General features: G+C 33.2%; 1 protein-coding gene across 1 annotated transcript in view; it reads left to right on the top strand.

Annotated features, from left to right (window-relative positions):
• LOC134262827 (protocadherin Fat 4-like) overlaps window positions 1-21950 on the top strand; it is a 57023-nt gene extending 35073 nt beyond the window's left edge. The window contains exons 2-19 of the mRNA XM_062745153.1: window positions 11457-11534; window positions 12104-12280; window positions 12414-12489; window positions 12920-13098; window positions 13661-13828; window positions 14196-14311; window positions 14793-14973; window positions 15200-15361; window positions 16733-16870; window positions 17021-17143; window positions 17275-17463; window positions 17648-17847; window positions 18105-18229; window positions 19800-20032; window positions 20386-20544; window positions 20817-21033; window positions 21641-21705; window positions 21883-21950. Of these exons, the coding sequence (XP_062601137.1) occupies window positions 11457-11534; window positions 12104-12280; window positions 12414-12489; window positions 12920-13098; window positions 13661-13828; window positions 14196-14311; window positions 14793-14973; window positions 15200-15361; window positions 16733-16870; window positions 17021-17143; window positions 17275-17463; window positions 17648-17847; window positions 18105-18229; window positions 19800-20032; window positions 20386-20544; window positions 20817-21033; window positions 21641-21705; window positions 21883-21932 (2636 nt within the window). The 3' untranslated portion in view covers window positions 21933-21950. The remainder of the gene's footprint in view (window positions 1-11456; window positions 11535-12103; window positions 12281-12413; window positions 12490-12919; window positions 13099-13660; window positions 13829-14195; window positions 14312-14792; window positions 14974-15199; window positions 15362-16732; window positions 16871-17020; window positions 17144-17274; window positions 17464-17647; window positions 17848-18104; window positions 18230-19799; window positions 20033-20385; window positions 20545-20816; window positions 21034-21640; window positions 21706-21882) is intronic.
• The last annotated feature ends 3415 nt before the right edge of the window (window positions 21951-25365 follow it).

The raw sequence follows: 25365 nt of genomic DNA, 5'->3' as shown, positions 1-25365 counted from the left end.
ACTGATTGTCAGTTTTCCTGTGACTCTGTTGGTCTGAGTGGTATTGGGTGACAGACCATCGACATGAGTAAGCCCTCGGACTCTATACTTCAGCATCCCACAGTTTATCCAACTTGAATTTCTCAATATTATCTCCATATTTTATTAGTTTGAAACGATAATTTATGAAAATATCTTACATCCTGCAGCGTATCATTAATAGACTTTTTTAAACAGAACTTGCACTTTATTTTATTACAATAGAAAGAAATTATATCAAATTTTGATATTCAGAAATTTCGTAGTTTGATTCATTTTGTGATTACAGGGGTTTTTGAAATTTCTAAAAGTCTTTTCTTTGAAGTAAAAGTATATGTCTACACAAGTATTATGGGTAAAATTATGGCTCCACAAATTTTCTGGGTCAAAAGATATGGCATTTCAAGAATTTTTTGCGCTACAACCTTAGATTTTTTGAAGTTTTCTTTCCACGTTTCAAACAACTTGCTGTCTTTTAAATTTCTAAGATTTTTTTTATACAATTGAGGACGATTGCAAAAGGGGAAAGAACGAAACAAGATTTACAAACAAAGACAAGAAAGTGCTCTTGGTGCATGTAGCAAGTGTTTTACGATCTCAAAAGTGTTAAATTGTGTGAAATGATCATAAAGTTAATATGAGAGTCTCGTATGTAGGCGAATAGGGGCTGAAACGTTGGATAAAATTCTCAAAAGACTGGAACAGAAAAAACCATCAATTCCACGCCTAGCAATTCACTATTTATTTTACCATTCAATAGTCACTGGGATTTCAAGGAAATTAGATTGGAATTAAAATTATTTAATTTACTTTGAGCTACAATGTAAGGATCACATGTCATGAGATTTATGTATTTTGGGTCTGTAATGAGGTTTTTTTGTATCTAGTAGAGTTGAGAAGAAAATAATAAGAATTAGAAAGCAAATTTTTACACTTAATTTGAAAATTAATCAACAGACACCTCCCCTTAATCTACCCACTCTCATAAACTCGTATACATTAACTGAAGTGAATATGAACTGTTAACGCCGTAATTCTACCACCTCTGTTTTCATCTGTTGATTTATTATAAACTAGCATAAAATATTATCATGATTATATCCATTATAATTAATCATATTTTTCTTTTCAAATAATATTTCGAAAAAGCTCAGTTGGACTCAATAAATAATTATATGTATTTTCAAATATGCACGTTTTCTTTGGTAAACCACTGTCTCATTGAAGAAAAGGATTTTATCCTTAAAAGTTTAAAATGTACATAGAACGGTTTTTGGGTGCTCCGTAGCGTTTGGGGAAGGTTATGTGAAAAAGTTTTTTTCTATAAAGTTTGATGACACCTACACCAGAGACAGGGCAATAGCAATCTATTCATCCCTCATTCTTTACATTCTTGTCCTTTTGTGCAGAGGATTGGATGTTTTATTACAAATCTATATATATATATATATGTGTATTTTGTTCAAAACTTGTTTTGAACATATTGCGCAGTCTGATACAAAATTTTAAACGCAGGGGTACACAAAATAGGTGAAGTTGGCTCTACGAGATATTCTTGGCTAAAAGATGGAGCATTTTAATTAAAAGGAGAGGTCCTTCGTGTGATAAATATCGAAGATTGGACTTCATTAACGAGTGTAAGCAGTTTGTTTTATCAATTTCAAAGTTTTAAAAATTAAAACTTGTGTAATTGTTTAAAAAAAAAGAAATAAAGCATTTAGCTGGAGTATTTACTTAAGTAAAATTGTTAATTTACGTTTATTTATCACATCATTTTTAAAAAATATAGTAAAATGACAATAGATATATTAAACATAATAATAAATAAAGACCAAAAAATAATTTCATTTTCAAATTGATTGTGTGTTCCAACATTATTTGTTTTGTAAAATCGGATAAAAATACAGACATTTTTTGCACGTCAATGCCCTGAGGATAAAACAGGAAAGGACTTTACTCTGATTTATCTAATAACGAATTCAGCAAGAAGGCTCTGTCTTCCTCATTGTGGAAAAAATGACATAGCATAATTTTCAAATAATGTTTAAAATCCGTAGAAAATTCATTGAATAGAAATAATTTTGTAGTTATTCCGTCGCTTCATGTTTACACAATCCCCCCTTTCTAGCTCACCTGGGGCGTTATAAGCTAGCTCAAAGCTGAGTTTACAGATGAAAACACATCGTAAAAATTCTTCTAAAGAAATGCAGGTCCATGCTTAATCATATCTGTCTGCAAGAAGAAAACACCTGTTGTGGCCTTCAACTCGACATTTTGGTATATAGACGACGTATTGTCAATTAAAACAGTGGTGATTTCCATTCTTATATCGATACGATATATCCCGATGAGAGTGAGTTAAATCATACCACAGAGCCTGCCACATCTGTTTCATTTTTAGATATTTTACTTGAAAAAGATGTTAATGGTAATCTGACAACCAAGCTCTATGACAAACGTGACGACTTAAACTTTTCTATCGTTAACTTCCCTTACTTATGCAGCAATATACCTTCATCACCTGCATATGGGGTTTATATTTCTATCATTTGATTTGATAAGCATGCTCTACGTATGTGCAATTTCTAAAACCAGGTTAATCATTGACAAACAAGTCGATGAAACAAGACTATCAGACGTCTCGTTTAGAGTCCTCTTTTCGTAAGTTATACGGTCCATACAATGGCCTTGTTGGTAAATCTAAATCTCAATTTATCATTGAATCAAATGCTGACTGACGTTTTTCAGACTAATTGTTAGTCCATTATTTACACACTGAATTGTCAACGGATTCTGTTATATCCCAATCATGACAAGGAGAACACTGCGGGTGTGACTGGTCGGCAAGGGATTCTCACCCCTCCATGGCATCTGATCCGACCACTGATGTTTCGTACTTCTGTGTTTGGTCTGCTCTTATTTTGCATTGTTTATGGACTTTTGAGCTTGAATACTTTTCGTTATCTCCAGATATTTCATGCGATCATCCTCTGATAGTGCACTGTCCTTCCTGATATACTTTAATTTATCAAATAAGATATACAGTAAGATATACAATAAGATATAAGTAAAACTTGGTTATAACGAAGTCACTGGGACCTGTGAAATTACTTCGCTATATCTGAAATTCGTTATAACCGTATAAGAGAGTAATTAAATTTATATAGCTGGGGATCCAAGATGACTTCGCTATATCCGTAAATTCGCAATATCCGTGTTCGTACTAAACGAGTTTTGTATAACATTATGTTTTATATTTTATTTGATAAAATGAATGAATATCAGGAAAAAAACAAGATATTCAAATTCGCTCATATTATGGCGCTGAGGTTTATATATTACTAGTTTAAACAAATAATTTTAACATTAGAATAAGTAGAAAAGCAAACATATAAATACACCTATTTAAACGCAGTTAAAGTCCAAGCTAGAATGCTTATGTCTAAAAGCTTAAAGTTTGAATGTTGATTTCTTGATAGATCCAAGGATTAATTAGTGTAAAAGATAAACGATATCAAACCGTGATTGATCTAATAAACCTAGAAAGACAAAAATCGTGAAATGTCACAAAAATGACCCCTGGAAAGATGAGAGGAGTGACCAGGTGCCCGGTCACACCTGCCGCAATCCCTGTTTACCAATTTGTTGGACGTGATATAAGGAAAATTGTCCTTTAAAAATTCTGAAGGTCATTTTACAGAAGTTGATATTGAAGTATCCCCATTTTATGTTCATTTAAGTTGAGGTCATGACTTCCTTAGACTAGGATTGAGATAACAATTGAAAGATCTTCAGAAAACAGTCTACGGTAACCCAGATAGGCGTTGTGGACTATGGGCCTCTTCTGGAGAAGAAATCCCCCCAGTGTGCTACCCAAAACTACTGCTCCAATTAAATATGACATCATTCACCTATATTCAGTTGTAAATAAGGAGATATAAAAACCATTAAAGAATAATTTTCTAAACATAAAATCTAGTGATACTGGGTCACAATCTTTGCAAAACAGAGTAAAAATGACAAGATGGAGAAGAGTTTTTATCAATTTGTGCATCCTTTTTCTGATGTTAAACATTGTTAAAGGTATGTTAAATCTTAAAAGGAAAATTAATTAAAAGAATGTAAAGCCGTAGGCTTATTCAGATACTCTATTTTCATTTTTCTTTTTACGCTTTTTATTTATTTATTTATTTAAGTGCATGCGTTTAATTATTTATGTACATGCATTTATTGAATTTTTTAAATGGTGTAAGATTATATTGTTTTTATCTTAGACTTTAGGAACTTAAAATTGATATATCTTCAATTCCTTTTAATATTTGAGCATGTATTAATTTGATTAAGGTATTTAAAAAACGTTCTATTCAAAAAAAAAAAAAAAACGCGTACGCGTATTTTCCTGCTGTTCGGTGATGTTTTGTGTCTTTGACTTTTTGACATATTTTTAATCTATAAACAAAAAAAGTCACAACTGACAAAAATTTGTTTTCTTGTCCAATGCTGATAAAGGTTGTTTCTAGAAAATTTTGTGTATCCTTCCGATTAATAATCTATTTTTTCTGCTTTGACTGCCGGATAGTGGATTTTACTGTACGCGCAGATTGAGCAGGCTAGAAACACCTGAATTACGAACCTTTCAGACAAAAACTTATAAAATCAGGTTTATTTTCAAATGGTAAAGGAAGCGATGTACATTTTTTTGTTGAGGTAAAGTTTTTTTTGTGGTTGGGGAGCAAAAGTCTTTATTTGTGGGGATTTGATCCTTTGGCTAGGATCGAATCCCAGCATTTCACGATTTACAATTTATAGCGAACATGAATTCGTAGGTCTCTCCATACCAAGAAAGCAATAAAAAAATTATAATAATTATAAACGATAAAGTTAAAAATGAAAACTTTTGTCAGATATGAAATAAATAATACAACAGCCAGCAATGTCATAACGTTTATCCAATCATATAATTTATTTAAAACGATTTGCAAACACCAAAGTAAAGGAAACTGACCGATTTAATTTTATTTACTTTCATTTGAATTGGTTCTCTCTGAATTCTGAAATATATGTGTTAAAATATTGATATCTTAGTTATCAAAATAAGTAGCAATGACCTAATGTACGTAAGGTTGTTATTTAGCAAAGTAATATTTATATAAAGAGTTGTATGAATTATCAGTCAAAGTCGCCGTCTTTATTATGAAGTCTGATCATTATCAGTTGGGTTCCTCTAAAGTGTATTAAATGTCATTTACATCCTATTTTAATGAAATAAAAATGTTTGTTTCATATCCTTACCTTCTTGTTTAAAAACATGAATATTGAATGTTATTATAAAAAATCGAAGTTATATAATTCCCTAAGCTTTATTCTATACATTTATCTAAAGCAGCAATAAAAATATCGGAACTTCTGTTTTTAGTTTTGTAGTTTTTGGGGTATTTTTAATGCACTATTTTCATGTAATATTATGGCGAGGGTTTTTTTTTGTTTTTTTGTTTTTTTTGACAAAATTTATTACTAGGTCGGAACCTGTGGAACCAGTGTCAAGTAAATAAATTCAAGAAATGTTTTGTCCCATACCAAAAAGTGTGTGTCCCTTCTCCGTTATGTGTATATAAAAAACCGGAGACCAGGTTTTCCAACAAACTGAGAAAATTCCACTGAGTACTGTTATTAGCTGATCCCTTTATATATTCCTGTAAAACAGAATATATTCAAAAACTGCCAAATTAGAAGAAGAAAACACTTGCTGATAATGTTTTTCAATTAAACAATTATAATTTCCATTCAGATGTCGACTCCAGTCAATGGGGGATTAAGAACACCACAGAGTCTGCCGCATCTGTTTCATATTTAACTGGCCATATATTGTATAAGAGCCAACTAACAACTAAATTGTAGGATAAACGGGATGAACTCAGTTTTTCCCTTATCAACTTTCCTTATTTATGTACTTTTATTTTCCATTATCACCGGCTAATTGTGTTTATTCCTAATCAAGAAATTGCTCCGAGCACGATCAGTGTTTTAAGCGATGCGTGCTACAATCTAAAAAGTTTATGTTACAGGGGTTTCAACAAGCTCGTTTAGAATTAACGTCTCTACCTGATCAATACATAGAGCTCACGGCTGGTGTGGTCGGTCAACACGGGTCGCTTACTCCTCCTAGGCACCTGATCCCATCTTATTCTGGGGACCTTATTTTATGCCCTCTTTACGTTTTGTTTATTGATTTTCTTTTAAGATCGATCAATTTATCGTTACGTGTATCAAATATTAATAAGACATAACTTTAATGGTGTCGGTCATTTAGAGGGGGCTTCTACAATACATAATCCATTCAGTAAATATTTTTAAGATTTTTAAGTTAAGCTTTTTACACTTATGTTGAACGATGTAATCATCGATTGATAATAATTATTGTGAAAAAGAGATACCAGACAATACTACAAAAATAAGTTCTTTTACAAGTTATTTCTAAAATCAGAACGTGTCTTCAAATCTTGTTTGGCTCTGTTAGAACAAAATACATATACGATGACCGTTCGGAAAGTTTGCATGCAGTGTTTACCTTTTTTCTCCATTAAAAAGGAAAGAAAATTTTTAATGTTTTTTTTTTACCTTAATGACACTTTGTAAAATAAAATTTATCTGAATAGGTCAGAAGAAAGTACAGGAAAATTTGCTTTTTTTGGATACTAGTGTTTGAAAGATACATTCAAAATCGTAGTTCATTTAAAGTCAACAGTTCAAGAACATGTGAACTTTTAAGCCAGTGCAGTTAAACTAAACATTCAAAATTGAAATTAAAATGACGACAAAAAAACCTACTTCTAATTTATTATCTTGGCAAGATAATATATAATTACGGGTTATGTGAATGCTCACTTGTATTGGGGACATTGTAAACAGATTCTTAAAACCAGAGTTACCATCTTTCATTGTTTTCTGTGTTCAACATTCTTAAAAGACACATTGTCAAGACTTCTTAAAGTGCAAATCACACAAAGTTATTGTTTATCTTGTGTTGATTATTCATAGTCTAAATTTCCTACTCTCGACAAAAGTTTTCATTATTTCATATCTTCTAACGAATATTTTTACTTCTTTAAATATTTGAATAATGTCCATTTAATTCAAGCTTCAAAACTTAGTAGACAAGAGGACTTTGCTCAACAAACAGTGATTTTGGAAGGTGATCTCTTTACGTCAGATGTCCTTGGAAGGATGTTACGTATCAACATTCTCACAACAGATATTTGTCTCATATATTTAAGAGATATATCGCGGGGTTTTTTTTCAGGTTAACACTAAATATTGCTTCACAGTTCTAGTTTTTAGGTGTACAAAATTCAAGTAATTTAATTTTAAGGTTCTAATAGCTTACAAAATGTAAATATCTTTCAAAAAATTGCACAAAAGGAACTGATTTATTTTTTCTTTACCCCGACGTAAAAGTGTCATGTAATTGACATAAAAAACAGATTTTAAACTCTTGTTAAAAATAATTCTCACTGAAGATGCTAGAACCCCTCCTTAACGATGTAATACGTAGTTTTTGGAGACCAGGTTTTCAAACAACCTTACTCAATGTGCCCCATTATTACCCGATCTGTTTTATATTCCAGTATGGCAGAATTTTTTCAAACACTTTGACAAAAAAAGAGAGAACACTTATTTTGGCCTTCAACTCGACTTTTATAGATTAAATCAATATGAGCTGCAACTTTGATGTCGAAATTTTTTTTTACAATAATTAATATTAACTGTTACAATATCATTATAAAAAGAAACATTATATTAATATGTTTTAGTTGTTCATCTTTGCAGTAGAAGAACAATTTATAAGCTTTGATAAAAGTAAAGTTACATTATTGTCGTCCTGTAAAATATTAATTTCGTATAAAATATTCCATTTCTCATAATTCTTACTTCAGAAACAATTTAGTACTTTACTTTATTCTAATTTATCATAAAGGTTTATTTTACTAAACAGGTCTCAAACAGTGTATTTTAACAGCAAAATTAAAGGTACTTAGACACAGATTTGAAGTTATTATTTTCTCTATAATATAACGACTTATATATTTTGATAGCATTTCAAACAAAAATTAATTAAAAATCTTATTTCATATAAAAGATATTAAAATTTCAATTTTTTTGGCGGGTTTGATTGACATATCCTTGCTCTTTCACAAATTAATTCTATTCTTAATCCTTAGGAAAAGTGGCAATCTTGTTGTGTACAAATGAAAAATATTAATACTATATAATCCAGAAAATTCAGAGTAGATATGTTCGAAAGCAAAACAAACACACAATATATTGTCAGTCCGTGCAGTTGTGGTAAGCAGACTGTGACGAATGAACGCATCCGGTGAATTGTAAACATCAACGATAACAGAACTCGTGCCCTGTTTACAAAAACTGTGTACATAACACGAGTGTGTTCGATTTGCAAAACTCTGTACGCAACTCTTAGTTCGGGATGACGATAATTATGAAGGAGTTTTGCTTTCTAACATTTCTACTCTGAATAAAATTATTTTTCTGGATAAAAGTTTTAATGGTTCTCATTATTACACAACAAGATTGCAACTTTTCCGAAGGATTAAGAAGAAGGTTAAAATTTGTGAAAGTGCAAGGATGTGTCGATCAAACCCGCTAAAAAATTTTTAATAACTTTTAAATGAAATAATGAAAGATTTTTAATTAATTTTTGTGTGAAATGCTATTAAAATATGTAAGTCGTAATATTATAGAGAAAATATTGACTTCAAATCTGTGTCCAAGTACCTATAAATAAGCAGTTAGTACAAGACATAACAGAGTCTGCCACAGCTGTTTCATATTTTATTGACTGTAGACGATAAAGATAAGTACCAACTAACAGCTAAGCTGTACGGCAAAGGAGGATCTGCCAATTGTCCCTTGTCTAATTTTCTTATTAATGTCATATTCCACGAACCCCTACATGTAGCATTTACTTCGCCCAATTTCTTCTTATGTAGATTTTTTTTCTTTTCAATAAATTGAAAAATACAGGTGAACTACTAAAAGATCACAAAAGAGGATAAATATTTTTTATCAAAAGAAAAGGAGATTTAACGTTCGTGATCATCTTGTTCTTTTGGTGGGATCAGATACCATACGGCAGTAAGCTTCCCCTGTTGACTTGTCACCGTGATAATTGATCTAGTAGACGGCATATTGTGTAGAAAAATGAAGTCAAGAAAGGCCAAACATTTGGTATGATACATTTCAGAGTCTAAATAGGACCCTTGATCAAATTTATTTGCTAATAAATTACAACATTAGAATTTACAAAAGAATCCCTTAAAAGGGCGTGATATCATATTATAAATATTTGAATTATGATGCAAAAGCTACCTCTGTTTTTTAGCAATGTTTGATATTATTTTTCTTGAATTTCATAGTGAGATAAATGAAGAGTAATAAGATCCTTGAAGCTCGCGACTTACTCAAATAAGTTCAACTACAAAACTATTATCAATTTAAAGTTATAAAAGTTAATCTGTTCAGAAAATATGGGTCAAGATATTATAATGCCTGATTATTCTAATTGTAAAGTCCTATTCGGTTGAAAGATAATGATGTTACTCTGGTATCCGATTGATTACCTGCCGACAAAGCAGGTAATAACATTGTTTTCGTATGTAAGGCTCATTATATAAATCGTATTTTAGAAGAACTTGGATTTAATTCTACAAGTGGTTATCCTACTTATACTCATACTTCCCTTTCTAAGGAAGAAATTCTTCAAAATCATATGTCAGTTTTAAATATTTTAATATTCCACAGAGCCAAAATGAATTTGAACCACCCTATATATACTGGATTCCGAAACTTCATAAGAATCCTTACAAAGATACAATGCGGGTTCCAGTAAATATTCAACCAAGCCTCTTTCGTTACTCCTCACTAAGATATTGACAGTAGTGAAAGAAAAACTTCAAGAGTACTGTGCAATAATATATTCACGAAGTGATGTGAATCAGATGTGGATACTCATAAATTCCAAAGAACTTTTGGACAATTTGAAATCACAAGATTTTACCAAAATCAATAGCTTAAAAACTTACGACTTTTCAACTTTATACACAACCATTCCCCACGATAAACTAAAGTCCAGGCTTTTTGATATCATTGACGGCTGCTTTTTCAATGAAAATGGAACTCGTAAATTTACTTATCTGATCATTGGTCATTTGCAAAATTATTTTGTTAAAACACATTCTGATTGCACACACAAGTACCGGTACTCTGAAATTGACATCAAAAAGATGCTTAAGTTTCTGATTGACAATATCTATGTTGTTTTAGAGACCAGATATTCCAACAATCTATTGGAATTCCCATGGGTACCAATTGTGCTCCGTTATTAGCAGACCTATTTTTAAATTCATATGAAGCAGAATTTGACAATTTGTGCAAAATCTTATGCGCGAAAAGAAGAAAACACTTGCTGTGGCCTTCAACTCGACATTTAGATATATCGACGACGCATTGTCAATTAACAGTGGTAATTTCCATTCTTATGTCGATACGATATATCATGATGAGCTTGAGATAAAACATACCATAGAGTCTGACACATCTGTTTTATACTTGGATATTTTTCTTAAAAAAGACGTTGATGGCAATCTACAACCAAGCTAATAAATAAACGTGATGACTTTAACTTTTCTATCTTCAACTTCCCTCAATTATGCAGCAATGTACCTTCATCACTTGCACATTGTATACATCTCAGTTGATTCAATACACAAGAGCATGCTATACGTCTGAACAATTTCTAAACCGATGTAACTTATTGCCAAGCAAGATGATGAAACAAAAATATCAGCAGTCTCGTTTAAAGTCATCATTTCGTAAGTTCTATGGTCGACAATGACCTTGTCAGCAAATACAATTTATCATTGAGTCAAATTCTGACTGACAATTTTTATACTAATTGTTAGTCCTTTATTCATACACTGAATTGACGACGGATTTTTCCGTTATTTCCCGATCATGACAAGAAGCACACGGAGGGTGTGACCGGTCAGTAGGGGATGCTCACTCCTCCATGGCACCTGATCACACCTCTGATGTTTCGGAGGTCTGTGTTTGCTCTGCTCCTATTTTGTATTGTTTAATGGAGTACTGTTTGTTATCTCCATATTCTTCATTACCCCTAACCCATACAAAAATCTTTTTCTTTCTGCATTTCTACGTTGAATCTTTTACTTAAATTTGTAGAAGCAATTTTTTGGATGACTTGTTGAACGACTATGGATCACTCTTTAATGACATTTCAGATAAACCCTTAGAATAAAACCATATTATTAATTCCATATAATTTATCTCAAATGATATAAACACCAGTGTCTCTGCTGTAAATTTTTCATCATATTTTACATTTTAAACTATATTAATAGGGCAAGTATGTGATAACAACGACAGTGATGGAGAGAACAATCCAGACAACAAAGACGACGATGTAGACACCACAGCAGGTAGGAATATCATGACGGTATGTAGATAAATAAGTTGATACTACAGCCGGTAAGAATGTTTTGTATGTAGGCCAATAAGTTGACACCACAGCCGCTAAGAATGCTTTGACAGTAGTTGGACTTATGTGCACACAGAGCAGGTATGAATGTTACAGTGTATGACAGTATGTAGATCAATAAGTTGACAACACAGCCGGTAAATGTGTTTTGACAGTACATGGTCCATTTAGTGGACATCATAGCTGGTAAGAATAAGTAGCTGGTAAAAATATTATGACAGTATGTGAACCAAATAAGTTGATACCACAGCCGGAAAATGTGTAATGACAGTTAAATGCTAGCTAGTGGACGCCACTGCTGGCAGATGTGAAATGACAGTGTTTGGGCCCCTGAATGGACAATAGTCTACATTAAATAGGTAATATATATATAATATATAAGTTTAGACCATTAATTGGTACACGTTGTGTTCGAAATAAATACGTTAGGTTAAAACAACAACTTTTATTGAAGTGGTATGTGTATTTAGGTTGATTAAGGTTCATTATCTTCATGTTTTATATTCCTAGGACTTGGGTTATTGTTGAATGCTGCCGATAATGAGTACACGATTAAATGTTGTGGTTTTGTCGATACCTGGGAGTTTTATGCCAAGGATAACACAGGGGTGGTGGATCTACAGATGTGGCGCTCTATCGGGGGCGGATCCTATACCTTAGTTGGCCAAAACTCCTACACCGTCACAGGTTCGTGGAAGTCAACCATATCAATCATGTTTTAATGTAAAGGCTTTTAAATTAAAGATGGTATGCTAATAGAATATGATTAGTTAGGATCATCATACTTAAACAGAGTACCCATACAGAACTGTATATTTAGATACGGATAAGGAGATACGGTATTCTGTCCCAGTCTCAGAGCGCATCCCTGTTCAAAATGGAGACATCATAGGATTGTAAGTATTTACAACACTCTACTCAATTTTCAAACTGTCTCAATTCAACCCTTAAATCAAATCTAAACTATATAATACCTGATAATTATCACTAAAGCAAAATACTGTAAATGTAATGTATTTAGCGTGTACGATATTTGGCGGAAATTGGTTTGTGAAGAAGTTAGCGAAAATCTGATTTAGCGCATTTCTCGATGTTCTTATTTATGTTTATGTGTGCAAGACATAGCGTTGTACTTGAATTAGCGGAAGTTTCTCTCTGTCAAAAGCGCTTAATAGAATACACAGCCAAAAGTAACAAGTTTACAGTAGATACAAGCATGCTTAGTTCTTTTTTGTCCCTCTTTAAGTTCATTTTGTCACCATCTTGAATCTTAATAAAAATACGAGTTATATAAAGACCAAGTGTTAACGTGCTCTTCGTTTTCAGCTATACAGCTGGAAACCCTATAGTGTCCTACAAAAGAGAGTGGGGCGGTTGGAACTGGCATGGCTGGACGTCTTCAAATACTATTGGATCCTCTGTTGTGGGGGACACCTTTGACTGGGGGTCCGCCACCAGTTTTCACGAGCAGAGGGATTATGCTATCAACGTCCAGCTAGATCCAGGCAAGACTTGTAATAAATTGTTCATTGTTCGTACTTGCGTACTTTCTAAAAAAAACTTTTTAAGAAACTTACTGATAACAATGAGGGTAACATATAATTTGTCGATTTATTGGACCTAAAAGTAAAAATGTTACCCGAGGCCGCTGGCAAAAGATTGACTAACGGCAGACTTTTGATTCTTTTAATAGCTTGTCTGAGCAGAAATTGCATGCTTGTAAAATATTTATATGCAAAATGTTTGAAACTTTATTGGATAAAAATTTATTTCAGAAATTAAATTCATGTGTCGTTCTCAGTTTATGGTTTTAGAATTGTACTTAATTTATAATCTAATATCAATCCTTATCATAAAAAGCTGTTAAATGCTGCTACATGTCTTAGACAGAATTATTTAATAATCAAAGCCAACAAATTATGATAGATCAGGGGAAAACATTTTTTCAGATATCGGTTATTGTTGTGAGATGTCTGTTGAATAAATAGGCTAAATGCATTCAAAAGAGAAAGGTGCTACGGAAAACAAACCTACTTCTAATAATCGCTATACTTCTTTACTTTCTAGGGAACAAGCCAAGTCTTACAAATTTGGACAACTCTATGTCCTTTCCCGATGATACAGCAGTGAATACTCTCATCTACACCGTAACCTCCACCGATAGTGACACGACTGACGTCATTACTACTGTAATGAAAACGTCATCATCTTATTTTACTTTTGATCCGACAACGGGTAACACTAGAAAAAATGAAATTATTGATAATTCTTAATGATAATTCTATAATTAAATTTCAGTGTAGTCAACAAGACATTTTTCAAAGCTAAAACAAATTGAGCCTATTTTAAAATAAACATCAAGCGGAGTAATACGTTTTCGAAGTAACTCATTGTGACTCAGGCAACTTACGTTATACAATATAAAATAAAACTTTTATCCAATCAAATGACGTGTTACAACTAGAATTAAATTATCATATTATACACAGGATGCTTTTTAAAAGTCTATGGTTTATACATTTTGAAGCAGTCCATGATTCGTTATCGTCCATTTTTTAGGTGTTAATTATTAAATTGAAATTAAATGAAATAATATTTGTAGGAGAAGTCAGGAACACCGGGATTCTCCCCAGTGGAACCACAAATCTGAACTTCCGCGTGACAGACACATGCGGGCAAACCGACACCAAAACCTTGACGATCGTTGTCACCAACATTGTGAGTACGATATGGTAGAATTGCAATGAAATTGTTTTTAGATTACATACTAATATTAGATACTTTAAATGTATTCATAACATTTCCTTTTCTTTTCAACGGTCACAATAGCTCAGTCGGTAGAGCGCTTGCTCATTGATCCGAAGGTCGTGAGTTTGAATCTCGACTACTGACTTAATTGACAAATAAATGTTTAGCAATTGTTCCTTCCTCGGCACTTGAAGTGAAAGTTGCGGATGCTTTAGATGAGACTTTAAAAAGTCACGATAGGCGTTGGCAAGATAAGGATCCGTCACTGCGTAATGTCCCTAAGTGCGGAGTAAAGGTCAACATTTGAAGCTCTTCACCTATATGGTGATGTTTCTACATTGGTGAAAAATTCTCCGATGGGACGTAAAACAATGGAATCAATCAATTTTTTTCCCCTGGACATTAAAAATTATTATCTAAATTTAATTTTTAGTAATAACACTGATTTCAGCCTCCTGTCATTCATAACCTGCCGGCATCACGTGACCTCTCAGAGGACCACGCCTCAGAACAACTACTGTACACGATAAACGCTACTGACACGTCATCCCTGGACAAGGTAACCTGTAGTGTCAACAGCATCAGTCCAACCACAGACAACTTCTTCACCAGATTGATAACCGGATCAACTAGTAATATATCAACTTATATTTTTTAATTATGATTAGATTGCATAGCATATAATTTTTTTATTTCATTTTCTAAGAAACAAACGTGAACTTCTTTACATTATTTTCACGTAAAAGATCTATGTTTAGTTCGAATTATGAAAAATGTATGGATTTTTTAATTCAAATGATATTCAATTTCAAAGTACCCAACTGAAAAATTTGAGGTAAGAGTAGGCTTATTTTTCAGCTTTATATGGAGTGTATGTGAAAGCTCAACCCTCGCTTGACTACGACACCTCACGGCAGTATGACGTCACAGTGAGGTGCACAGATGGGAAAGATTCCGTGACCGGAGTATTCACAATATACATCTCCCGAAACAACCCACCTATATTTGTCAACTTACAAGGTTTGACTAAACATCTTTATACTTAACCAAGGTTTTTTCTTATCTCCTTTACGGTTGTCCAGGTAGAGCATTTGTCATGAAATGTTAAGGTCACCGAGCTATGTATTGTTTTAATTTAAATTTTGAAATTATATCAAGGCTACAAAGTCATTCAGATATGTTATTTCAAACTTTTTTCATTGGAGAAACTTCAGGAATACTATGCAACAATATATTCAAGAAGTGCATGGTTCAAATCAGATGTGGATACTTAAAAATTCTAAGGAACTTTTGGACAATTTGAAATCGCAAGGTTTTAAAAAAATCAACAGCTTAAAAACTTTATACACAACCATTCCACACGATGAATTAAGGTCAAGGATTTTTATATCATTGGCAGCTGTTTTGTCAATAAATATGGAACTAGTAAATAATTACCTTGTCTTTGGTCATTCGCAAAATTATTTTGTACTCATAAGAACTCTGAAGATGACATCAAAAAGATGCTTGAGTTTCTGATTGACAAGATCAATGTGATTTTTAGAGACTAGGTCTTCCAACAACCTAATGGAATTCCCATGAGTATCAATTGTTCCCTGTTATATGCAGACCTATTTTTGTATTCATATGAAGCAGAATTTGTGCAAAATCTTATGTGTGAAAAAGAAGAAAAAAATCCTTCAACTCGATATTTAGAAATACGCCGCATTGTCAATTAACAATGGTAACTTCCATTCTTATGTCGATACGATATATCCTGGTGAGCTTGAGATAAAAGATACCACCGAGTCTGACACATCTGTTTAATTTTTGGATATTTTACTTGAAAACAGACATTGATAGTAAACTAACAACCAAGCTCTATGATAAACGTGATGACTTCAACTTTACAATCTTCAACCTCCCTTACTTATAAAGCAATATACCCTCATCACCTGCATACGGAGTTTATATATCTCACTTAATTCGATACGCAATAGCATGCTCTACATATGAACAATTTCTAAAACGAGTTAAATATTAAGTGACAAGTTGATGAAACAAGAAATTCAGCAGTCTCGTTTAAAGCCATCGTTACGTAAGTTCTATGGTCGATATAATGACCTTGTCAGCAAATACCATTTATCATTAAGTCAAATGCTGACTGACGTTTTTCATACTTATTGATAGTCCATTATACACTGAATTGGCGACGGATTTTCCCGTTATTTCCCGATCATCACAAGGAGCACACGGCGGGTTTGACCGGTCAGCAGGGGATGCTCATTCCTCCATGTCAACTGATCCCAACTCTGATGTTTTGGAGGTCCATGTTTGCCCTGCTCCTATTTTGAATTGTTTTATGGATTTTTTTATCTTGAATACTGTTCGTTATCTCCGTATGTTTCATAGCGACAACAAGGATAGCAGCTGCCACGTCTACCAAAGGAAACATCATCTACACTGTGAATTCCACTGACGAAGATTCCAGTCAACTGTATTACAACATGACGTGTGTTCCTGCTGCGTGTCCCTTCACGATACACAACTGTATGTTCTACTTTCACAATATGCAACTGTATATTTTACTTTCACAATACACAACTGTATGCTCTAATCAATTTTAAATGAGTTGATTTGCTCAGCATGTACATGTCTATGTTAAGTAAACGCCGGTGAAATATCCGAGGTTTTTTTCAGATGGTGAAGTTATCGTGACTTCTGACCTCTCTTCCCACACTATACCCGGATATGACCTGTATATTTACGTCACAGATGGCAACACGTTGGTGGGACCTCGTACACTTACCGTAATTCTTGAAGGTATTACTTTGAGAATTAAACACATTTTTGTGCATACATTATCACGTTAAATAATTAGAAGTCAAAAACATGAGATACTTAAGTACCTGTAGGCGTTGATATGTTTAGTACGGATGTTCTTTGCTTACAAGGAATAAATTCAGCACCGTCGATCACCAACCTTCCTCTCTTGACCCCAATCACGGTACAGGAGAACGTTGCCATGTCAACCGCCGTCTTCCAGGTCTCCTTCTCCGACGTAGACGCGGGACAAAACCATACTTATCACCTGTTCTGTAGTCCGAGTCTGGGCTCAACTCTTTTTTCTATCGATTCTGCAAGTAAGCAAGTGTATTCTTTTGTCAAAAATACAACAAACCATTACATATACATGTATAAACACTGATAATTTTTATTTCTTGGTAAGAGTACTAAGAGAACAAAATAGTACCCTAGTTATCAATTCCAATTTAACTCATATGAATTGGGAGTAAATCGGATAAAATCCAAGGGAACTACTTCTAGATGGCCTGATCACCACCTCCTCCACTCAGACCATCAACTACGAGTCAGTGTCCACCACGTCTACCACATATCTGATGACCGTCACCGTGTCTGATGGATACGATACTGCTACGTCATCATTCACCGTCGCCATTGCAGATCAGAACGAGGTCCCGGTGTTCGGCAAGGATGCGTATTACATATCCGGCACCGAAGGCGTGGTATGGAATAATTATTTTCTACCTATGCTGAATTACATTTCATTAGTCATTTACTAGTATTCTGTTTTCTCATTTCCAAGAACAAATGAACTTTTACAAAAAATAAGGAAAAAAAAAACCTGAAAACAATTACTTAAAGTTTATTTTACAATTGGACGCATTTTCCCATTTGCATGACACGTTAAAGCATGACCCGTTGTATATAACTTTTGTGTGTTCAGTTTAATGGTAACAGTAATATTCAAATATTCAAACAGGCAGGGACTGTTGTAAGTAGCCCATCCTTTGACGTCACAGATCCTGATTCGGGAGACACACAGACATACTCTATAGATTGTCCGTCCTTTAATATTCATCCTAGTACAGCAGTCGTCACACTAAGGTAGGAGACTTTGGGGGAAAAATAGTGAATGAGAAGTCGTCAGAAGTCCCTCCTTTGCTTGAAAACATGAAACTTGTTTTTGATGTGATGAAGTGGTAAATGACGTTTTTATTGCATAACACATAAAAAATGCACCGTTCCTGCAAAGGCGGCAACTGTCATATCCCTTATGAACAATAAAAAAAACATTGCATTGTTTATTTTTGCATCATCCATTCGCTCTTTTGAATACGATATCCTTTTTACGGCAGCTCAGGTAATGCTTACTCCTTTATGGTACCCCATTCCACCTCTGTTTTAGAAGTCCATATTTGCTCATCTCCCGATTTGTTTGTTAAAAATGGACTTTTGAGCTTGAATAGTAATCGATATGTCCATATTTTATTATTTAAAAAGTCGGTTACTATTCTAAAATATCATGTATGACGATTTACTCTCATCACCTGCATTTGGAGTTCATGTCTTTCAGTTACTAGTTTTCAATACGCAAGGACATGTTCTAGAACAAATTTTAAAAGAGGCCGCGTGGCGCAGTGGTTAGAGGTCTGCTCTAGGGTCGCGAAGTAAGGAGTTGATCCTGACGTCGCGGGTTCGAATCCCACTGTGGGACTTGGAGACCGCTCTCGGATAAGACAGTATAAAACGAGGTCTAGTGTCGCAGTAGGTGCTGGTACGAAAAAATCTCTCCCTGCTCAATGGCCATTCGTGCGAATATAGGACAAAAGAGCAAGATAGGGTAAAACCCCTTTTTGGTCCCCGATTTTGGGTGTCTTTTCTTTCAGAATGATGCAACAGTTTATAAATATAAACCTGTTGTAACCCCTGCCATAAAATGAGTATTGGTGACCTATTTCCTGACCTCGTTGTGACCTATGAGTATTTCAAAACTTAGCAATTTCAAATTTTCTCATTTTTCTGCAAATTTTCTTCGATTTTACAGCAAAGTTTGTTTCGGTAAACTTAGAGCACAAGCTTGCCTATCTATCAAATTTATATATTTTATATACAAGTATGAGATGCAGTTTATGTTTTAAAAATCTGATAGACAAGCTTGTGTTCTATGTTTTCCGAAGAGAAAAGTATCTCAAATATGATGAAATTCTACAAGAATTGAGCAAATTTGGGGAAATGTCTTACTTCTGCACCCTAAAGTGGCTTCTATGTAAGCCTTGAACCCAAATTATAGCTTGTTTTAAAGTAAGCATCATTTTAAGTTCTTAACTACGCTTTGCACACAAATAATATAGTCCATTATTTTCATACGAAATTGTCTACGGTTTCTTTTCCGTTTTCCCAGTCATGACAAGGAGCACACGGCGAGTGTGACCTGTCGGCAAGGGATGCTCCTCCATGGCACCTGATCCCACTACTGAAGTCTGAGTTTTCTGTGCTCCTGATTTGTATTGTTTGAATAAACTTTGAGGTTGAATAATGTTCGTTTTCTCCATATATTTCATCAGATATAACTGTTTTATCAGAAAACATCAACAAACTCATACTAGTATATTATTGAGAAAAGTGAATATACAATATTTCCTTTCCTGGTTTTTATTCAAGTGAAATATTTCAGCCATGACTATGATCTAGACGTCGCTGGGACTGCCACATCAGTCACGTGCACAGTAACAGTGACAGATGGTGAGCTCACCGACACAGCCTTATTGGTCATCACACTTAGTGACGTCAACGATCACACCCCTGTCATGGGCAATCCCGCCTTTACATTTTACGCTTCGCCTAACACCGGAGTAGGTACCGTGATAGGCGTAATAACAGCCAGTGACGGGGATCTTGGATCTTTTGGTAAGGAAAAGGAAAACACAGCATTGTTGTTAAGGGTTGTAATATATCATTATGTTGTCCTAACCATTACTATAATCTTAAGTTGTCTGAAATGATTGTGGTTAATAATTCTCCATCAAAAATGTTGTAAGACAAAAAAAAAATACCTTAAAATAGCATTTTCAAAGAAAAAAAAGGTTTCCGTTACTAATTTTTAAAAAAAATAAATATTTATTGACTTTGGTATAGAATATATTTTAATTTTAATTCTGAAGAAAAAAAAAGTCTTTTATATCTTTGTGTGAGTATTTTTTTTTTACTGCTAAAATGGACATTTTGCCTTTGTTTGTAAAATTTATCTTAATTTTTTAAAGGAAACATTTCATATTCCTTGGACCAAATTTCCCTTGGAAATGAATACTTTGGAGTGAAGATTAATGGTGACATGTATGTGATGAACAGTTTGCTTGGCTTCTCCACGGGAATAACTCTGAGTTTGACTGCCACGGCTCGAGACAAGGGCGGATTACAGGGTACGTCGTCGTACATAGAAGGAATTTAATTTAGCTGTCAATACTGTCGCGTAAATTAAACTTTAATACTCTATTTTCATCGTGTTGTAAATTGATTAAAAAAATTTGATGCCATCAGTTTTAAATTATTTAATATTTTTTGTAAAAAGAAATCTGATCGTAGATATATTAACTTAGAATCCCGAATAAATTTTTATTGATCAAACTGACATAGGACTTTTTTCTAATAAATTTTCTAAGCAATTGAGAAAGTCTAAGGTTGTCCATTGCAGACACCGCCACCGTAACAGTCATTATCCCAGAATCCACCACTGCTGCCCCGGTAACCACCACAGATCGTCACCTAACCTTTTGGGAAGACACGGGGAACATCGCCTGGGTAACCGTCGCTTCTGTATTGCTATGTGGCCTCACTTTATATTGTTCCTATCTCCTTGCCAGATACGGAAACGTCCCATGCGTGAAACATTCTTACAAACGCCATGAAAGGTAAATATAAACAACAAGTATAATTGATGCAAAGCATCAAATCGGCCGCAAACAAAATTTTGCGTATTCAGAACAATTTTTACTAGTTGAAAAACTTTTCAATTTTATTCAGCATGCACTTTTACCACGTCATTATTATCCGGAAATCATGACGATTTCCTTTCATATCTTACACACTCCCAGGCTGGGGAGTATCTATTGTAAACTCTTTTACATAACCATTAATTATCAATTATCTAATGAGAAATGATGAAATTGAAACATAATAACAACAAATCATAACAAGTATAAAGCAAGTATTTTACTCGTAATTTATACTTGTTATCCTTTTGGAACCATTTTACTGAACTAATAAAAAATAACGTCTCATTTTCCCATGCTCACTTTCTAACACAACTACAAATAGATCGGCTACTGCTGTGGCCGATGATCATATGCAGTGTGATTTTTAGGTCCTATGAGATAGTCAAAGAAAGCACTTTATAACTATGCCATACAAAATAAAACAAGTAAACATCTAAAACACATTTTTTTTTACTTTACTCACTATTTCTCGGGGTTTTTTTTCCCTATCTTATCAATAAAGCTTCATAATTATTTGTTTCAGCAAAGTGAACACTACCAAATGGTCTCAACATGAAAACAACAAGAAGAACAACCTTGCAAATAAAAGTGAGACTGCAATCAGAATTCAAGAAATTCCACTGTGTCTCTTATTATATTAATTTTTATACATGTATATATTATCAAAACTTTAAATGAACTGAACTCCCATATTTATACACTCAGTTTGTTCATTTTTCGGATGCACATCTCATATAATCACTCTGAGTTTTTCTGGATTTTCAGCGAGATATGACTTGAAGCCATGGGAAAGTAGCAATCCATCTTACAAGTAAGGCTACAAAATAGTGGTAAATAATGATCCAATGCTACTTCTGTCATACAGAATTTTATTATTCTTTGCAAATCTTTTTGGCTACAGACGAGAATAATCTTTTCATAAAGAATATAGTTAGCTGACATATTAATATTCTACATTAAATTGAAAAGATACGTCCCTTTCCAGTGGAGGTAAAAGCTGAAAACAGGATATGGACGTTTGACAATTTGAATCATTTGGCTGAGGGTAGAAAATTTTCTTTGATCAGAATTTAACCCTCTATACAGATTTCTGTTGTTTATGGATTTTTTTAAATCGACCTCTATTCTTATTCTTATTATACTCATAGTTTCCTTTTCTAAGGAAGAAATTCTTCAAAATCATACGTCAGTTTTGAATATTTTTAATATCCCAAAAAACCAGAATGAATTTGAACTACCATATATCTATACTGGATTCCTAAACTTCAAACAAAGATGCATTGTATATAACGGGTTCCAGTAAATGCTCAACCAAGCCTCTTTCTTTACTCCTCACTAAGATATTAACAGAAGTGACGGAGAAACTTTAAGAATACTGTGCAACAATAAATTCAAGAAGAGGTGTAATCAAATGTGGATACTTAAAAATTCCAAGGAATTTTCGGCAATTTGAAATCACAAGATTTTACCAAAATCAACAGCTTAAAAACTTACAACTTTGCAACTTTAAACACAACCATTCCCCACGATTAATTAAAGTCCAGGCTTTTTATTATCATTGACATCTGCTTTTTCAATAAAATAAAACTCGTAAATTTACTACCTTGTCATTGGTAATTTGCAAAATAATTTGTTAAAAACATTCTGACTATACACACAAGTACTTTGAAGTTGACATAAAAAAAATGCTTGAGTTTCTGATTGAAAATATCTTTGTGGTTTTTGGAGACCAGGCCCAGGGATCATGAAACATCTTAAGCTTAAGTCAAAATCTATATTTGATAATAAAATGTTGTGGAAGTCAAGCAGACCAAAATTAGAATTTTTTCCATATTATTTCACAGGGGTGTTTTTATATGCAAATTTAGAAATGAATTCCATAATTAATATATATCTTTCAGGCGATTGAAAATTTTGACTTAATTTTAAGTATGTTTCATGATCCTGAGTCCAGGTCTTCCAGCAATCAATTGGAATTCTTATGGGTACCAATTGCGCCCCATTATTATCAGACCTATTTTTATATTCTTGTGAAGCAGAATTTGTCTAAAATCTTGTACGTGAAAAAAGAAAAAAGAAAAGACGTAGCCTTCAACTCGACACTTAGATACTAGTATATCGACGACGTATCGTCAATAAACAATGGTAAATTCCATTCTTATGTCGATACGATATATCCTGGTGAGCTTGAGATAATAAAAACCCCAGAATTTGACACATCTATTTCATATTTGAATATTTTACTTGAAAAAGACGTTAATGGTAATCTACAATCAAGCTTTATGATAAACGTGATGACTTTAACTTAACAATCGTCAACTTCCCTTACTTATGCAGCAATATACCTTCATCACCTGTATACAGAGTTTATATATCTCAGTCGATTCGATACGCGAGAGCATGATCTATGTATGAACAATTTTTAAAACGAGGTAAATCATTGACAAACAAGTTGTTGAAATCACAAGTCCCTGTGGTTGAAACAAGAATATTAGCAGTGTCGTTTAAAGTCATTATTTCGTAAGTTTTATGGTCGATACAATGACCTTGTCAGCAAATACAATTTATCATTGAGTCAAATGTTGATTGACCTTTTTCATACTAATTGTCAGTCCATTATTTATACATTGAATTGACGACGGATTTTACCGTTGTTTCCCGATCATGACAAGGAGCACAAGGGGATGTGACCAGTCGACATGGGATGCTCACTCCTCCATGGCACCTGATCTCACCTCTGATGTTTTGGAGGCCCGTGTTTGCTCTGCTCCTATTTTTGTATTGTTTTTTTTTACTTTTGATCTTGAATACTGTTCGTTATCTCCATATGTTTCACTTTACCTTGTTTATAATCATGAAATATAAATTTACAATTATATTAGCCCTAGTAATGTTTTGTGTACATTTTGATTGAATGTACCCGTGTTGTTGGTTTTTTTTTCTTACTCAGGTATGGTAGCTCAAGAATTGCCCATGTGTAAAAAAAAAAAATAAATCCACTGGAGAATGGAAGAAGTATCTACGTTTCAAGATGATGCAAGACAACAACATTGTGCAACCTTTTTAGATCATGCCTTTTTCCAATGTGGTCCAGAAATAAGTTATCTTAAGGGCAGATGATACAAACAATCTTTTGTCATAAATATTGAAATAACAACCTGGACCATATTTTAATGAGTATAATGAACAAGTTTAACTGCGTAGTTGCCAATTTTTCATTAACATTTAAACAAAAATGGAATTTGAAGTGAAAAAAATATATGTATAGATAAATAAGGATGGATGCAGGAAGGTAGAATTTTGAACATCATAGGAGGTTTACAAATTCTTAATATTTTGGAAATTTCTTAGTTGCATCATTTTCAACAAAAATAGGCCCAAAAATATATATACCAATCCAGGCATCCATTTTTTTTATTGTATTATATGTGTTATAAGTGTTTAATTCCAAATGTAAATGGAAAATTGTAAATTAGAATTTTCCTTAAGTTTAAATTGTATTTTCCTGTGAAATATCTACGTAAACGAATTTCTTTTCAGTATTGTATTTAGCTTGCGGTGGAGTAGATTTGAAATTGTGTGTATAATTTGTGGATACTTGTAGTTTATCTCGAATTTAGTAATCATAGAAAACTATCTAGAGAATATGTCAGATTTCCTGGTCATTTACTTTTTCAGATTTGGTATAATCCTGCAAGGACAGGGGAGAGTTAATATCTTTTTTCTGTCAAAACACGTTTTCATATTTAAAAAAGGATTGTGCATACATTGTATGTACTTGTGACACAGTGGATATGCTATTTATTATATACTAGCAATGTGTGATTGCTTGTATGTTTTATTTTATTATTTTTTCAATTCAGTATCAACGACTTGTTAACCTTGTGAACAACGAGTTTAATAAAAATGCATCTATCCTCAACGTTTTTCAGCAGCAAAAACTAAATTAGTTAATGGATTTATGAATTAACGTAATGGCTATCCCTTTAATCTAATCAAGGAAAACGACTTCCTTCTGCGTTTCCCTTTGTCCCTTGCCAAATTATTACAATCAAAATGAAAAAAATGGGGATTAGACAGATTAAATGATTACAATAATTACTTAACTTTAGCAAGTTTTAAGTTAAAGTTAACGAAACAAAGATGTCTAAAACTTCGATTAAAAGCAACATGTTAAAAATTCTATGGTCAATACAATCCACTTGATGGAAAATACAATCTATCATTAAGTCGAATGCTGACTGACGT

The sequence above is a fragment of the Saccostrea cucullata genome, unplaced genomic scaffold (assembly GCF_032062105.1).
Source record: "Saccostrea cucullata isolate Sc308-1 unplaced genomic scaffold, CSIRO_AGI_Scuc_v1 ctg372, whole genome shotgun sequence".
NCBI classification, from domain to species: Eukaryota; Metazoa; Mollusca; class Bivalvia; order Ostreida; family Ostreidae; genus Saccostrea; species Saccostrea cuccullata.
The sequence above is the reverse complement of the archived record's forward strand: the minus strand, read 5'-3'. Positions and strand labels throughout refer to the sequence as shown.